The sequence below is a fragment of the Nomascus leucogenys genome, chromosome 19 (genome assembly GCF_006542625.1).
Source record: "Nomascus leucogenys isolate Asia chromosome 19, Asia_NLE_v1, whole genome shotgun sequence".
In the NCBI taxonomy this organism is placed as follows: Eukaryota; Metazoa; Chordata; class Mammalia; order Primates; family Hylobatidae; genus Nomascus; species Nomascus leucogenys.
The window spans coordinates 39,375,173-39,393,327 of NC_044399.1; the positions used below are offsets into that span (position 1 = coordinate 39,375,173).

General features: G+C 48.2%; 1 protein-coding gene and 1 long non-coding RNA gene across 3 annotated transcripts in view; one reads left to right on the top strand and one right to left on the bottom strand.

Annotated features, from left to right (window-relative positions):
- The window catches only part of LOC105738624, a 153,231-nt gene that overhangs the window by 8,462 nt on the left and 126,614 nt on the right, over positions 1–18,155 (top strand). The window contains exons 2-3 of one of the 2 annotated variants that reach the window (XM_012501423.2): positions 3,678–3,772; positions 4,288–4,420. The exons of the other annotated variant lie outside the window; for it this stretch is intronic. Coding sequence (XP_012356877.2) covers positions 4,288–4,420 — 133 coding nt within the window. The 5' untranslated portion in view covers positions 3,678–3,772. The remainder of the gene's footprint in view (positions 1–3,677; positions 3,773–4,287; positions 4,421–18,155) is intronic. 2 annotated transcript variants of the gene reach the window in all.
- LOC115831539 lies at positions 1,177–17,920 on the bottom strand. The gene is made up of 3 exons (XR_004027049.1): positions 17,885–17,920; positions 6,191–6,199; positions 1,177–1,241 (listed from the first exon to the last, which is right to left on the bottom strand). It is a non-coding gene; the product is annotated as an uncharacterized LOC115831539 (long non-coding RNA).

An 18,155-nucleotide genomic window follows, 5' to 3' on the forward strand; every position in this document is an offset into this window, starting at 1 on the left:
TGGGCCAAGATTTGGTTAATTGTGGATTGGGACAAGGTGAAAGAAAACATGGTTCACAAAGGAAGTCCAATGTCACCCATGAGGCAAATGTACACTGGGCTGTTACAGACATGGGGAGGAGCAAGTTTGGAAGCCGCAACTGTCACCATCAGGGAGAGCTGGGGCCACAGCTAGGAGACAGGACCTCTAGTCGGAGCTGCTGGTGCTTCAGGGATGGAAGACTCAGATGCTGCAGGCTTGACCTGCCTTTGAGGTATGAATGATGGCAGGTATCCTGAGAAGTTTACTTGCCTCCTGCAATGTTTTCCCTACTTGCTCACAGATGCCTGACATTCCTTTTAACAGGGAAAAAGCCTTGCATTACAGAGCAAAAGAGCAAGCTTAAAATGGCCATTGGAGGAGAATCTCATATCTGAGAAAGACAGCAAGAAGGGGGGAGAATGGGGTGTGTGTGTGTGTGTGTGTGTGTGTGTGTGTGTCTGTGTCTGTGTGTCTAGGATGGTATAATTTTGCTCAAGGCCATCGAAATAAGAAAATTTGGAGGCCAGGCACAGTGGCTCACACCTGTAATCCCAGTTTTGGGAGGCTGAGGCAGGCGGATCATTTGAGGTCAGGAGTTTGAGACCAGCCTGGTCAACATGATGAAACCCTGTCTCCACTAAAAATACAAAAAAATTAGCCAGGAGTGGTGGCACATGCCTGTAGTACCAGCTACTCAGGAGGCTGAGGCAGGAGAATCACTTGAACCTGGGAGGTGGAGGTTACAGTGAGCTGAGATTGAGCTATTACATTCCAGACTGGGTGACAGAGCTAGACTCCATCTCAAAAAAAAAAAAAAAGAAAGGAAATTTGGGGTCCTGTTGGTGGGGTGGGAGGAGGGAGAGCATCAGGAAGAATAGCTAATGGATGCTGGGCTTAATATAATACCTAGGTGATGGGTTGACCTATGCAGCAGACCACCACGGCACACGTTTACCTATGTAACAAACCTGCACATCCTGCACATGTACCCTCGAACTTAAAATAAATATTGATTACAAAAGTAAAAAGAAAATTTGCTTTCTCCCCCACATATGGCAGTAGCAGCAGCATTTCAGAACGGCTTTAACTTTTCCCAGCTTTAAGAAGCAGAGGAAAGCAAGGCCTTTCTTCCAGGCAAGAATATGAAAAAGGGGGGGGGGGGGTTGTTGCTTTGAGGGGAGTTACGCTTATTTTTTTTTTGTCTTTTTTTTTTTTTTTTTCTTTTTCGGGAGAACGGGGTCTCGCTATATTGCCCAGGCAGGTCTCGAACTCCTGGGCTCAAGCTATCCTCCCGCCTCTTGCCTCCCTGAGAGCTGGGATTACAGGCGTGAGCCACCGCGCCCGGCCTCTTATTCTCGATTGAAATTCTTTCATAGATCTCAAATTGTGGCTCTGAAATGCAGTACTTCCCTCTGCTGGCCATAGGGTTGTATAGCTCATCAAAAACAAGGATGACTCCCAAGTCCTCTCCCTCATCTAAGACTAAGGAATTGACTCAGGACATGAGGTGGGAGATAAACCAAATATAGGATGATTTTCCAACCCTCACGCCCCCTCAGAAAACATCCTCGAGTGTCTTTTGGCTCTGAATTTAAATAGGTTTATCTAGCTTCTCCAGCCTGTGCTTAGCCAATTAGGTCACATTGGCAAGAATGTGCAAAGAACAATGGCTTGGAGCCCCACCCACCCAATTGCAGGAACTTGGCCCCCTCCCAAAACCTCCCTCGGAGATCCTGGAATACTTTCAGGGGGCGGAGGCTCATGATTTGGGGTTTGGGGCCTCACAGAGAGTCCACCATGTTCTTCTTGCTGGCTTCTGTCCCTACACCATCTCTTGGTTAAAAAGCCCCTCAAGGGCTCAAGCCGGGCACAGTGGCTCATGCCTGTAATCTCAGCACTTTGGGAGGCCGAGGTGGGCAGATCACCTGAGGTGGAGTTCGAGACCTCCCTGAGCAACATAGTGAAACCCCATCTCTACTAAAAATGCAAAAATTAGCTGGGCGTGGTGGCACATGCCTGTAATCACAGCTACTTGAGAGACTGAGGCAGGAGAATTGTTTAAACCTGGGAGGCGGAGATTGCAGTGAGCCGAGATAGTACCACTGCACTCCAGCCTGGGTGACAGAGCAAGATTCCATCTCAACAACAGCAACAAAAGCCCTTGAAAGAAATTTCCTGCTCCTCTATTGTCCTGCCTGAGCCAGAGTCTGCTAATTCTCGAATCTGCCTCAGTTGCAGTCCTGCTAGTGCTGGTTTCTGTGCAGATGTAGGAAAAAGGGCTCCACAAGAGAGTTGGAATTTATTCTGATGTATTTGTATGACCAAATAACAAGTTACATGCTCTCCATTGCATGGTAGTGTGTTTTGGTTAAAAAGCTACCATATCCTAGCAGGGTGGTGGTGATGCGTACCTGTAGTCCCAGCTACTCAGGAGGCTGAGGGAGGAGGATTGCTTGAGCCGAGGAGTTTGAGATCAGTCTGGAAAACATAGTGAGACCCCATTTTTTAAAAAAAGAAAAAAGCTACCGTGCTTAGGGGGCTTTTTTCATTCTTGTGAAACTGAATTTCCACAAATTGATTCTGAAATCAGAGTGAAAACTCTACTAGTATTTTCTATTTCTTTAAGATGTTTTATGTATTTATTTATTTATTTAGTTAGTTAGTTATTTATTTATTTGAGACAGAGTCTCTCTGTCCCCAGGCTGGAGTGCAGTGCTGTGATCTCGGTTCACTGCAACCTCCGACTCCCTGATTCAAGCAATTCTTTTGCCTCAGCCTCCCGAGTAGCTGGGATTACAGGCACGCGCCACTATGCCCAGCTGATTTTTGTATTTTTAGTAGAGACAGGGGTTTCACCGTGTTAGCCAGGATGTTCTCGATCTCCGGACCCTCTGATCCGCCCACCTCGGCCTCCCAAAGTGCTGGGATTACAGACGTGAGCCACCGTGCCTGGCCAAGATGTTTTATTCAAATTCTACTTTGATTTTATTTGAGGCCTTCAAAACCTTCCGTAATGAAGGGTGGATATATCCCTTAGGATGAGAAATAGAGCCTAAAGGAGATGTTCTCAACACGGCTCTCCAGTAAACAGTGGTAGTAAGTACTAGGGTCAAACCTCACCTTGGGGAGAAAAAGGGTGTTTGTAGGTTTATGGGCTTTTCTCAAAGACACACTGAAAAACACGAAACACAGGTCTCAATGTGGAGGCTGACAAGTGGGAGCATATCCAGTTTTTAAAAGCAAATAAAATACAAGTTATTACTTGTGACGCAAACAAGCCGGAACCCCAAGACCCAGAGGTGCTTTTTTAAGAAGCCGATGCGGTGGCAGTGCTCTGAGTCAGGGGATGCTCAAGGATTACTCCGTAGGCCCTCAGTGATGTGTTTAGTGCTGCAGCAGGAAACTTCACCTCTCTTTTAACGCCAGTCTAAGGCCTCAGCTCAGCTCTGATAGGAGCTACTAGAAGCAAGTGACTTTGCAGAGGACCTAAACTGTAAGAAGTTCGCATTGAAAGTTGGAGCCAAGGTCGTTTTCGTGGGTGTGCATCTGGCATAGACAGGGCCTCGTGCTCAGAAGAGCTCTATTCAAAAGGGTCCTGCACTGGGGGGCTAATGTTCTATGACTACTGTTTTAGAATTCTTTTCTGTTTTTTTGAGGTGGGAGGTCTCGCTATGCTTCCCAGGCTGGACTCAAATTCCTGGGCTCAAGTGATTCCCCCGCCTCAGCTTCCTGAGTAGCTGGGACTACAGGTGTGTGCCACTGCACCCACCTTGTCTTGAAATTCTTAATAATTTTATCGTTGCATTTATATTTTGCAAGTGAAGTCCAATGGGACAATGCAGCATGCACTGAGGGCTTGGAGTCTTGGCCCATGCGTGGTCTGCCTCTCCCTGCTTCCCTGGAACAATTCTCAGCTGCCTGTTCCCGGCTCCCTGGTTCCCCAGGCCCCACCTGACTTCCCCTTCCTTGCTGACCTCTGCCTGCTGTAGGGGCCTAGCTGTGGGCACAGGGAGAATTGGGGTTGAGCTGGTGTGCCCTATGGCATTTTGGGGAGAGGCAGGGTGGCAGCCATCCTTGCCCTGGGCTGGCAGCACCATGGTGCCTTTGATGAGCAGTAGCAGGACTGGGCCTCTCAGCCAGGTGCTGAGACTGCTTTGGAATGGAGATTTAATCCCTTGGGGGTCTCCCAGCAGCCATGGGTTGGGGCAGCAGGCCTGTGGGAAGGGAAGATTGACAGCCTCACCTCATCCTTGCCCCTGGGCAAAGATGGCATGTCAGTCTGGTGGTCTAGCCAGAGGAGGACTCCTGGAGCTGGTGAACTGTGCATGGATATGCAGTCATGGGCAGCCCACCTCCTACTCCTCACCCCCGAGTGTCTGCGAGGGTCTGTACTCACCGTGTAAGTGTCCCCGTGCCCAAGGAAGCATAGCATCAAATAGCAAATAAGAAACACCAAGAGACGGCAAGAGAGAGACCACAGAAGAAAGGAAAAGTTTGTATTTTAGTGCCTGTTATGGCACTTTTCCCCCCTACCCATCTTTTCTTTTCTTCTTCTTCTTTTTTTTTTTTTTTCAGGGTCTTGCTTTATTGCCCAGGCTGGAGTACAGTGGCACAATCACCGCTCACTGCAGCCTCAACCTCTTGGGCCCAAGCAATCTTCCCACCTTGGTCTCCTAAAGTGCTGGGATAACAGGCATGAGCCACCACACCTGGCTGAGGGCCCACATTTTCATTTTGTGCTGAGACTTATAAATTAGGTAGCTGGTCCTGGCTGTAGCAGAGGGTATAGATTCTTTTTCTGGCTCTGTTTTTGTGACATCTCGACTTACTGGGCTCTTATTAAAGGTGATTTAGGTGACTTATCAACTTTTCATGAGTACAGATGAAGAACTCTTCTAGGGCAAGGGTCCCCATCCCTTGGGCCACAGACCAGTACTGGCCTGTTAGGAACCAGGCCACACAGCAGGAGGTGAGTGGCAGGCAAGCAAATCAAGCTTCATCTGTATTTACAGCCACTCCCCATCGCTGGCATTATTGCCTGAGCTTGGCCTCCTGTCAGATCAGTGGCGACCTTGATTGTCATAGGAGCATGAACCCTCTAGTGAACTGCGCACGGGGGAGATCTAGGCTGCACACTCCTTGTGAGAATCTAATGTTTGATGATCTGTCACTGTCTCCCATCACTCCCAGATGGGATTGCCTAGTTGCAAGAAAACAAGTTCAGGGCTCTCCCTGATTTTACCTTATGGTGAGTTGTATAATTATTTCATTATATATTACAATGTAATACTAATAGAAATAAAGTGCACAATAAATGTAATGTACTTGAATCATCCCTAAACTATCCCCTGCCGCCCTAGTCTGTGGAAAAATGGTCTTTCATGAAACTGGTCCCTGTTGCCAAAAAGGTTGGGGCTGCTGCTCTAGAAGGTATGGGATTGGGAGGTGGGGGTCACACAGCCACTGACAACCTGAGAATAGTGACATGGGCCTGTAAAAACAGATCAGTAGGTATCTGTGGAAGGTATTGATGAATACATGAATGAATGAATGAAACAAGAAACTAAGAAAAATGGCATGGCATGCATGAATGTGTGATGGGCTCAAAATACGATCCTCATAGGGATATTTGCCTTAGAAAAGGAGGCAAAGGCTAAGCTAGAAAAATATGTGGCACGTGAGAGCCCTTGGGGGCTCTGGGTGTGGGTGGGAGGAATCTGAAGTCTCTCTGTAGAGACTACTCTTGGGCCATCCAATCTTCTCTGTCCACTAGAGCTAAGCCTTTTTCTGCCCACTGCAGCTTCCCACATGCTGCTTTAATGTTGATATCTAGAAGAGGTTCCAGCCTGGCATGGTGGCTCACACCTGTGATCCCAGCGCTCTGGGAGTTCAAGGTGGGAGGACTGCTTGAGCCCAGGAATTCAAGAACAGCCTAGGCAACCTAGTGAGACCACATCTCTACAAAAAATTTTAAAATTAGCTCAACGTGGTGGTGTGTGTCCATAGTCCCAGCTACTCAGGAGGCTGAGATAGGAGGATCACTTGAGGCCACAGGCTACAGTGAGCATTGATCGTGCCACTACACTCCAGCCTGGGTGACAGAGCAAGACCTTGTCGCCCAAAAAAACAAAAAGAGAAAATAGAAGAGGTTCTTACTGTACAATAGGACTTTTTTTTTCTTTTTTCTCGGAGTCAGAGTCTTGCTCTGTCACCCAGGCTGGAGTGCAATGGCATGATCTCGGCTCACTGCAACCTCTGCCTCCTGGGTTGAAGTGATTCTTCTGCCTCAGCCTCCTAAGTAGCTGGGATTACAGGCATGGGCCAGCATGCCTAGCTAATTTTTGTATTTTTAGTAGATGGGGTTTCACCATATTGGCCGGGCTGGTCTTGAACTTCTGATCTCAAGTGATCTACCTGCCTCGGCCTCCCAAAGTGATAGGATTACAGGCGTGAGCCACCTCACCCAGCCACAATAAGAGCTTTTTAATGAGAAGAAGACAGAAGTCTTGATAGAGAATTTCTCTTCCTGAGAGGAAGTACCAGCATGTTATGAACCTTAGTTGATTTGTCTTTAAAAATCTCAAGCTGTAATAATTCCCAATTGCTCAGTGCACAGTGAATGAGGCTGATATTTAAACAGGATGCCCCATGGCACCCACTGTGTCCACACTTTCTCCCTGCCTGTGCTATGCCTCTCCAGATGATGTCCATCTTCTCCTTGAAGCCCTCTCTGGCTGCTCCAGTCCCTGAGCTTTCCTTCCTGCACTCATACAGCATGAGGAAGCCTCCATCTTTTTCTAGATGTGCTATTTTTCTAGCATTTGCTGTGTGCACTTTAGAGGCTCATTGCCTCTTTGAGACCAAGGATGGCACTGTCCCTTCTCTCTAGTTGCTCTGAGTGCCAAGCATAGCCCTGAACACCAAATACTTTGACTCTTCTCTGGCTACTCAACCCTCCTGGCTGTTCCTTCATCACCCTGGACCTGCCCCCACTCCAGGGTCTTTGCACTTGCTCTCCCTCTGCCTGGAAAGCCCTTCTCCCTGCAATCTGCAGGGCTTGATTACTCTTCTCTTTCAGGCCTTTGCTCAAATGTCACCTCATCAATGCACCCTTCTCTGACCATCCTATTGAATATTCCAAATCTTTTTTTTTTTTTTTTTTTTTTTTTTTGAGACAGAGTCTTGCTCTTGTTGCTCAGGCTGGAGTGCAGTGGCACAATCTTGGCTCACTGCAACCTCCGCCTCCTGGGTTCAAGTGATTTTCATACCTCGGCATCCTGGGTAGCTGGGATTACAGGCGCCCGCCAACACACCTGGCTAATTTTTACAGTTTTAGTAGAGGCAGCGTTTTGCCATGTTGGCCAGGCTAGTCTCAAACTCCTAACCTCAGGTGATCCACCTGCCTCGGCCTCCCAAAGTGCTGGGATTACAGGCGTGAGCAGGCCAGGAACTATTGTGCCATGGATATTGTTGGTAGCCTATCCATCTTCCATGTCCACATCTGCAGGGGAAGGGGATCCTACCCTCAGCTCCTGGGGTGGTCCCTGGTTGGCACAGCCAGCTGGCACAGTCCATTCTCCTGAGCACAGTCACAGCCTTCAGAGGGGCACCTGGGACTTGAGCTGTCCAATCAGGGAGATTCTTGGGACTCTTACCTGTAATGTTGGTGTAGACTTGTTTCCTCTTCTTCCTGGAGAGCTTGTTGGCCTGACTGAGCCATCTGGCCACCAGAGTGAGGATGTGGACAACATAAAGCAGAGGGCAGAACTGAGGGAACCCCAGATAAGGGGAGCCAGACCTGGATTAAGGCAACTGTGAAAGGCAAGACTCTCTGGATACTTTTTAAGGCACTTGGGGACTAAAATAATAGAGAGTCTAACAAAAAAATTTAAGATGTCCATTATTTGTATTGTTCAAAGTATAAAGAAATATGGAAACTCCTTTGCTTACAAACTTCCAGCTTCCAATTAAGCAGAGACCCCAAAGCTATAGCCCAAAGCAAAAGTATGTTGCCTTTAACGGGGGGCACCTGTCGCCGACTCCCAGGAGTGTAGAGTTGGGAACTAGTTGGCATTTTCAGCTTGTTCTAGAAGTCTAGGGCTATGTGTCTTGTCTTCTTAAGCTGAATGGGATTCTCCCAGTTCAGGGAACCAGCAGTGAGCTTTTTTTTTTTTTTTTTTTTTTTGAGACAGGGTCTCACTCTGTCGCCCATGCTAGAGTGCAGTGGTACAGTCACAGCTCACTGCAGCCTCGACCTTCTGGGCTCAAGCAATCCTCCTGCCTCAGCCTCCCAAGTAGCTGGGACTACAGGCATGTGCCAACACGTCCAGCTAATTTTTGTGGTTTTTGCAGAGATGGGGTTTCACTTTGTTGCTCAGTCTGGTCTCAGACTCCTGGACTCAAGTGATCCGCCTGCCTCAGCCTCCAGAAGTGCAGGGATTACAAGCGTGAGCCACCACACCAGAGTTCTCTCTTATTGGAATGAAAGTTTTCAGGGGATCCACATTTCAGCTCCCTGCACCCCTGTAATCACAAGAGGGACTAATGCTGTAATGTCCTCTTAGCAAATAGCTGAGAGCACGCAGATCTGACACGTGTGGAAGGTATTGTGAGGCTGTGTTCTGAAAAGGAATAGTAAACTAGGAAAAGTTTCTCTTCATATAAACAAACAAAAACCTGGCCTCTGCCAAGCAGGTGCTTCTCCCAGGTTCTTGGCTTCCCAGCTTACTACGTGGCATATCTGTAGCAAACGGTCACTGAGAACCTGGAAGCAATTCCTCATTTGCAAGTCAATGGCGGATTTTTTTTTCCTTTTTGAGACAGTCTCGCTTTATTGCCCAGGCTAGAGTGTATGGTGTGATCTCAGCTCACTGCAACCTCAGCCTCCTGGGTTCAAGTGATCAATTCTCCTGCCTCAGCCTCCCGAGTAGCCGGGACTACAGGCATGTGCCACCATGCCCAGCTAATTTTTGTATTTTTAGTAGAAACGGGGTTTTGCCATGTTGGCCAGGCTTGTCTTGAATTCTTGACCTCAAGTGATCCCCCCACCTTGGCCTCCCAAAATGCTGGGATTACAGGCATGAACCACCACACTGGCCAATTTTTTGTGCTTTTCGTAGAGACAGGGTTTCATTATGTCGGCCAGATTGGTCTCAAACCCCTGTCCTCATGATCCACCCGCCTCGGCTCCCCAAAGTGCTGGGGGATTACAGGTGTGAGCCACTGCGTCAGGCCAATAATCACAGCTAGCATTCTTGAGTGCCCATATGTGCCACACACTGTTTTTGCAAAAATTATAACTGAAGAAATTATGACAGTGAAAGAGATCAGACCTAACCAACTCCATCTTGCTTCTAACCTTTAAGCTGTCCTTGTACATTCCTGGGCATAGGCCGAACTAACTTTGGGAAGGAATTCAGTTCATGGTTTGGCTCTGAAACAAAATTGATAACAGCCCTTTTCGAAGACCCCCTTCTTGTCTGGGGACCAGTCTGCCTTTGCAGGGCTAATACATTAGCTGTAAGATTAGAAATTACGGGTTAGTGGTAATGCAGCCTCTGGCTCCAAGAGTCTGAACCTCCCCAAATTGCTCCTGGGGATAACATCACTATTGTAAAACCTAAGATCAGTGCTTGAGATATTTTGCAGGACCCCCCTCCCCCTCCGCACTTGATGGATCAGCTGACATCACCCGGACTGGTTATCTGGCTCAACCAGTTCTGCCATCCTACCCAGGAACAGAAGACAGTAAGAAAAACTCACTTTGACCCCATATGATTCCATCTCCAACCTGATCCATCAGCACTCCCCACTTCCCAAGCCCCTACCTGCCAAATTATCTTTAAAAACTCTGATCTCCGAATGCCCCGGGAGACTGATTTGAGTAATAATAAAACTCCAGTCTCCCTCTCCCGCACAGCCAGCTGTGTGTGAATTACTCTTTCTCCATTGCAATTCCCCTGTCTTGATAAATTGGCTCTGTCTAGGCAGCAGGCAAGGTGAACCCACTGGGCAGTTATATATTTACATTTATTTATTTGTTTGTTTGTTGAGACAAGGTCTGTCACCCAGGCGGGAGTGCAGTGATGTGATCTCTGCTCACTGAAGCCTTGACTCCCCAGCTCAAGCCATCCTCCCTCCTCAGCCTCCCAAGTAGCTGGGACTACAGGTGCACGACACCATGCCTGGTTAATTTTTGTATTTTTTGTAGAGATGGGGTTTCACCATATTGCCCAGGCTGGTCTCAAACTCCTGGACTCAAGCGATCCTCCCGCCTCGGCCTCCCAAAGCGCATGAGCCACCATGCGCAGCCCTTGCCTTACATTTAATCTTCACTATTAATACACACATGTTATAAATGAGAGCATCAAAGTATGGAGAGCAGAAGCAACTTGTCCAAGGTCATACGCAACTAGAAAGGAGTGTAACTGATATTTAAACCCTAACAGTCTGGTTCCAGAGTCTGTGCTTTTAAAGTCAAGATGAAAAGCATGTCTGGGCCTTGACCCTTGGAACCCACCCCTAGCACACAGGCTTTAGCTAGCAGAGGGGCAGCAAAGGAAGACAGCAAGAGGTGGCCTCTGGTCGTAGCTCTTTGTGGTTTGCGGAGGCTTTCTGGTTCACTGACTCAAAAGGGTTTGGGGCTTTACAGACTGGTAAGCTCTCCCCAAACTGGGTAGTTGTACTTTAATTTTGTTAAGTAAAAACATTTTTAAAAATCTGCTAACATCACTATCATTTCATAAAGTAAATGTAATTTCAATGCAAATAAACCCCAAGAAAGACACAATCTCAGAGTACAGGCCAGGCCTTTAGGTTGAATAAATCTACCTTTTTAAACACCTCCTTTCATTGTCCTTATTTTCCTCATCTCACCGTGGGCCGGTGAAAACGTCCTCATGGGTAGCACCTGTTTAAGGATTGCCATCCAGGAACCACCACGGTGCCTCATACGATCCCCATAAACCCTCTGCAAGGTAGACGGGGAAAGTCTTGTTTACCCCACTCTACTAACGAAGAAACCGAGGCTCAGAGAAGTCTTGTTTAAGGACACACAGCCTTAAAAATGGCCAGGTTACAAACCCATGTTTTCAGACTCCAGGGGTCCAGTGCTCTTTCCTTCTATACCTCAAAGCATTCACAAAATGCACTCACTGACCACCGGCTTGATTGCTGTGTGAGGACCTAAATGTTCAGAAAGAGAAGAAGCATTTCCAAGTGCCATTTCCATTGATGGCCCCTAGAATGGAGTAGTGCAGCTGGTTGAAAGGCAGCCTCTGGATTCAGGGTGAGATGGGAAGCCCCTCAGGGGCAAGGTAGGAGCACATTTCCTCTTTCATTCCCAGGCTCAGCCCACACGGGGATGAGCACACAGGGCTGGCAAAAAATCCTTGCAGCTTAGAAGTGTGAGTGTGGTTTTTGTTTATTTTTTTAAATAAGAAAATTTTTTTTAGAGACAGGGTCTTGCCATGTAGCCCAGGCTGGTCTCAAACTCCTGGGCTCAAGCTATCCTCTCACTTCGTCCTCCCAAAGTGCTGGGATTACAGGTGAGAGCCACTGGGCTGGCTGGAGTATGCTTTCTTTGGTTTGTTTTTGAGACGAAGTCTTGCGCTGTCCCCCAGGCTGGAGCGCAGTGGTGTGATCTCAGCTCACCGCAACCTCCACCTCCCGGATTCAAGCGATTCTCCTAGCTCAACCTCCTGAGCAGCTGGGATTACAGGCATGTGCCACCATGCTCAGCTGTTTTTCGTTATTTTTAGTAGAGACGAGGTTTCACCATATTGGCCAGGCTGGTCTCGAACTCATGACCTCAGGTGATCTGCCCACCTCAGCCTCCCAAAATGCTGGGATTACAGGTGTGAGCCACTGAACCTGGCCCGGAGTATGGTTTTAAATGCTAGTTTTTATTTAACAGAATTTTACTGTGGTAAGAAGGGAGGAAGAAAAAAATATCCCAGACTTAATTTGAGAGGATGTTACCGGGAGTTGGGAGAAAAGGATGAAATCCAGAAAAGACTTGACGGAGGCACCCTGGGCAGTGAGGGGAGGAGGGAGGCAGCAAGAGGGGCCTTATCCCTGGAGGAGGACAGCTGGCAGGGAGTCAGGAGCACTGTCTGTGGTGTCCCACTGTCTTAGGATCAAGACTACACCCCCGATATTGCCCCCCAGTGCCTAAGGCCTTGCCCTGCCTATTGCCCTAGTGTCACCTGCACTACTCTTGTTCTGGGTTTCTGAGCTCCAGACACATTTCCTTAAAGATATCCCCATGGGACCCCACCTCGGGGCCTTTTTGTTTTTTTATTTGTTTGTTTTTTGGCAGGGTCTTGCTCTGTTGTCTAGGCTGGAGTGTAGTGGCACAATCACAGCTCACTGCAGCCTCTATGTCCTGGGCTCAGGCAATCCTCCCATCTCAGCCTCCTGAGTGGCTGAGACTACAGGTGCACACTACTATACCCAGCTTTTTTTTTTTTTTTTTTTGTAGAGACAGGGTTTCGCCATGTTGCCCAGGCTGATCTCGAACTCCTGGGCTCAAGCCATCCTCCTGCCTCGGCCTCCCAAAGTGCTGGGATTACAGGTGTGAGCTACCGTGTCAGGCCCACCTCAGAGCCTTTGAGCATGGAATTCCCGCTCCTCGGTTTCCACCAGTACTTACTAATGCCTATTCATCTTGGTGACTTCCCTGACTCCTATCTACCAGCTGGAGGAGTAGACACCCCAGAGCCACATCAGCCCACTTCCAGTAGCAGTGAGCATTTCAATGTTCACAGTGTGCACAGGCCCCAGGGACAGTGGCTTGGCCAAGAGGTGCTCATGAAGCCCATGGTAGCACCAGGAGCACTCCTTATCTTGTCCTGGGTGGAGTCAGCACCCTGAGCCTTCCCTTCAGATCCTTGTTATAGTCTGCAATTATGTATCTGGATGATTGTTTCGTTAATGTCCTTCTCCCAACTAAATAGTCAGCTTCCTTTTTGTTGGCCATGGTATCTGCAGCTAGCACGGACCCAGAGGCCTGAACGGTGCCCGCTAAGTGTCTGTGGAATGGCTTCCTTCCTTGTTTTGCCAAGGGGTGCCAGAATGTGCCACTGGCATTTGCTTTTCATTCACACTATTCTTGTGGCTGGAGTGGAGTGGGTTGGAGGTCATGGCCATCTCTAGAGAGCTGTTCCAAGACTACTTGAGGTTGTGTTTTCTTCCCAGCCCAAGATTCAGAATCCGCTGGCCTTGAGGTCGCCCTGTCCTGGGGACAGTGGGACCTGTCACCTGCTGGCCAAGGTAGGGCTCCAACTTTTGTGAAAAGTACATGCGGCAGGTCTGACCCTTAAACAACTCTTCTGACATGTGGAATGCAGGGCGGAGCGGAAGCAGCCGGCACACCTGTCATTCACTATTTAGCCACTGAAGGGCAGTGTTGCTCCACAGGAAAGGGCCAGGCAGATGTGCGCCATCACTGTGGCTCCCAGGTTGGAGTGAGGATATTAGCTAGCCCCTACCAAGCACCAGTGCTGTGCTAGTCACTTTGAATATAGTACTTGTGCAATCATGCAAGAGGAAGTTGATGACCTGTAGTGTAGTGTAGCGTAGCGTAGCGTAGTGTAGTGTGTAGTGTAGTGTAGCTTTTGAGACAGGGTCTCACTGTTGCCCAGGCTGGAATATAGTGATCAGGGCTCACTGCAGCCTTGACCTCCAGGGCTCAAGTAATCCTCCCGCCTTAGCCTCCCAAATAACTGGGACTACAGGTGCACACCACTACACCTGGCTAATTTTTGTATTTTTTTGTAAAGATGGGGGTCTCACTGTGTTGCCTAGGCTGGTCTCTAACTCCAGGGCTCAAGTGATTCTCCTGCCGCAGCCTCCCACAGTACTGGGATTACAGGTATAAGCCACCGCACCCAGCTGACCCTTATTTTAAAGATGAAGTAAAGAAGATCAGAGAGATTAAATGATGTTTTCAGTGTCTCATGACTAGTAAATGGCTAAGCCAGAAATCAACTTCAGGTCTGCCTAAATCCCAAACCCCGTCAGTGCCTTCCCTTGCTCTCCCTCTGTCACAATGGCCAATCTTTTCTAGCATGTCTTCCTAGCAGCCACCCGCCAGGGTAGTGCTGAGTGCACAACCTTGTCTCACTCAGCTGGCTCAATTTAGCCAACTTTTGATTACCAAAATTAATACAGGGGTCACTGACTTGGGTCTAAAATTTTAAAATGGTTATTAAAATGCTTGCTTTGGCCAGGCGCGGTGGCTCATGCCTCTAATCCCAGCACTTTGAGAGGCTGAGGCAAGCGGATCACTTGAGGTCAGGAGCTTGAAACCAGCCAGCCCACATGGTGAAACCCCAACTATACTAAAAATACAAAAATTAGCCAGGCATGGTGGCACTCGCCTATAGTCCCAGCTGCTCAGGAGGTTGAGGCAGGAGAATCACTTGAATCCAGGAGGCAGAGGTTGCAGTGAGCCAAGACTGCGCCACTGCACTCCAGCATGGGTGACAGATTGAGACACTGTCTCGAAAAATAAAACAACATAAAATGCTTGTTTTGATTCTAGAGACTGTTATGGGATGGGGGAGGAGGGAAAACAGATTCGTCCTTCCACAGTCCTGTCTCTGATCTCATTCTGCAATCTTTCCTCCCCCTTCCCCACCCAGCCCTCACACAGCTGCCTGGCAGCTTTCCAACAGATTTGATCAGATGGCTCTCTCACTACTGTACTGGGCCCCCTGTAGCTTCTGGAAGAAAGTCCCACTCCTTAGCAAGCAGCCCAGGTACTTCCTAAGCTGCCAGCTACCTTGCCGCCAGACTTCTTCCCCACTGGCTTACGAGGGTGCACTCTCAGCCCCAGCCCCCTGAGCCAGAGCATTCAGTACCTAAAGCTGTAATCTCTCCACTGCAGAGTGAGAATGAAGATACTGACCACCCAGGTGGTTGTAAGGCTAAAACCACCACCTTTAAAGATCGCTTGGCACAGTGCTGGCCACAGTGGGGCTCATCACCACGTTTCTCACCTTCCCTTCCTCAGCCCTCAGAAATGTGCAAGTATAGTACAACCTACAGAGGCAAATCCACGTGGTACAGCGCTCTGCACAGTGCGATCCCTGTGTAAACATTTCCAGATACAGAGAAATGTCAGCTGGGGCATTATTTTGCTCAGGCTGACACTGAGGAAGACATTTCCTGGATTTTTTTCCTGTGCCCATGGTGAGGTCCAAAGTGACCCAAATACCACCTAAATCCCTGGATGCTTAACTCGTTGAGGGCAGAAACAGAGTTATGAACCTCTGGGTCTCCCCATAGGTCCAACCCAGCACTAGGTCTTCAGTGGTGTCTCTAAGAATGTCAGTTGGTCAATTTGTTATTGACTGGGCACATGACAAGTTGCAGGAGTGCACAGGTCCTTTCAGGGTATCATCATCTCAAACAGAAACAGCATTGTTTTAAAGAGCCTGTAGGAGCCCAGAAGAAATACAGGACTTTCTTCTACCTTTTGCAGAAGCTGGCAGTTTAAAGCCACAGGGCATTAGATCAAGAATGCCATGAGGCTGACCAGTGAGGGGCTTGACTTTGAGGGCTCTGGGCTGGTTGGGCTGGCCATGCTCACACGTGGAAAGCAGTAGGACCCATCCCCTGGTTTTGAGCATTCAAAGTAGCCTTGGCTTACTCTCTACTCTGACTTCTCACTTCAGTCTTCCTATTCTGAGGTTCAAAGAACTGCAAATAGTCCTTAGACAAAGCCTGTGGGGTGTCTCCCCAGATTCCAGGAACTCTCCAAATCAGATAGACCAAGATTGTGAAACTCAGCCTCTTCTATGAAGGGTCCCACCGGATCCCATAATAAGTGGGAATTCTACCCTCAGCCCAGACTCTCCTGACTCCAGCCCAATCTCAGTCTTAACCTCAGGGTTCCAGCTTTCCTTCGTCCACTGCCACATCAAACTTACCTGTTCTGGGTTTGCATGTCAGGTATATTTTCTGATCAATACACATTTGCCTATTCCTATTCTGTGACTAAGTTATTCCTCGGGTATTGATGGGTCTGCTTGTGTGTGTTCTCAAATCTAAAATCGTCAACTACCCTTTGAACATTGTAAGTGTGTTATATACAGATTATTTTTGCCTTCAGTTCTCTCAGTAACATTATATTCCATGTTATATGGCATTTAAACTGTCTGAGTGGTCTTGTATATAATACTTTACCTCCTTCAGAACCACAGGAAAAACTAATTGCTGTCATTTCCGTGAGAGACGGGGACTCTCAAGGGACTTGCCCAAGGTCACTTTACAAAGTAGTGATGGGGCTGGGCATGGTGGCTAATGCCTGTAATCCCAGCACATTGGGAGACTGAGGCGGGTGGATCATTTGAGATCAGCAGTTGGAGATCAGACTGACCAGCGTGGGGAAACTCCATCTCTACTAAAAATACAAAAATTAGCTGGGTGTGGTGGCGCATGCCTGTAATCCCAGTTACTCAGGAGGCTGAGGCATGAGAATCACCTGAACCCGGAGGCAGAGTTTGCAGCAAGCTGAGATTGCACCACTGCACTCTAGCCTGGGCAACAGAGTGAGACTCTGTCTCAAAAAAAAAAAAAAAAAAAAATAGGAGCAAAGCCTCTGGCTCTTGTGTCAGCAGCCTCACCAGCCAGGACTCTGTTTGTGTTCTGTAGTAGCCCCCACAGGGCTACAAGCAAATATATTGCAGTTGCAGCCAGTAAGGATGATGCAGCTGAGGAAGGCTTGCGGGCAGGTGGGTGCGGCCAGGGATGGCCATGGATAGCCAGCCAGGCAGGGAACTCCTGAGCGGAGGCTGCTGAAAGATGGATACTTCTGGGCCCCAGAAACAGCTCTCGGCTCCCAAATACTCTCTCAGCTTCCTGAAAACCTCTAAATAGCTGGGTGCAGTGGCTCATGCCTGTAATCCCAGCACTTTGGGAGGCTGAGGGGGGCGGATCACTTGAGACCAGGAGTTCAAGACCAGCCTGGCCAACATGGTGAAACCCCATCTCTACTAAAAATACAAAAATCAGCTAGGCATGGTGGCACGCACCTGTAATCCCAGCTACTCGGGAGTCTGAGGCAGGAGAATCACTTGAACCCGGGAGGCAGAAGTTGCAGTGAGCCGAGATTGTGCCACTGCACTCCAGCCTGGTCGTCAGAGTGAGACTCCACCTCAAACAAAAAACAAGAAACAAAAAACAAGCCTCCAAATTGGGAATAAATCTTTACAGTTCAAGTTGACAGACCTGGGTGCAAATCCCAGCTGGGCTCCTCACTGGCTGTGTGAACTTGGGCAGGATAACTAACCTCTCTGAAATTTTGTTTAATCATATGTTTTTTTAAAATTTTTAAATTTTTAATTTATTTTTATTTTTGGGACAGTCTCACTCTGCCACCCAGGCTGGAGTGCAGTGGTGCCATCGTGGTTCACTGCAACCGGCACTTCCCGGGTTCAAGTGATTCTCCTGCCTCAGCCTCCGGAGTAGCTGGGATTACAGGCATGTGCCACCGTGTCCAGCTAAATTTTGTATTTTTAGTAGAGACGGGGTTTCATCATGTTGGCCAGGCTGGTCTCCAACTCCTGGCCTCAAGTGATCCATCTCCCAAAGTGCTGGGATTACAGGTGTGAGCCACTGCGTCTGGCCTTGTTTAATCACATGTTGGATGGTGATTTAAATAGTATCTATTTTATAAGGTTGTGAGGATTAAATTTAAAAATAACATGATGGGCTGATCACATTTTCTGGCTTATACTATCAACAAGTCATTGTTTATTGTAAATGTGCTGATGGTAGGGTTATGGTGTTTTTATGTTTTCTTTTTGCTTCTTTGGGTTTTCAGCAAATTAACATGCCTTGCTTTTGTAGTAAAAACAAAGAAGAAAGGATAATTTTTTTTTTTTTTTTTTTTTTTTTTGAGATGGACTCTCTCTCTGTCGCCCAAGCTGGAGTGCAGTGGCCTGATCTCAGCTCACTGCAAACTCTGCCTCCCAGGTTCAAGCCATTCTCCTGCCTCAACCTCACAAGTAGCTGGGATTACAAGTGTATGTCACTGTGCCCGGCTAATTTTTATATTTTTAGTAGAGATGGGCATGTTGGCCCAGGCTGGTCTCAAACTCCTGACCTCAAGTGATCCACCTGCCTTG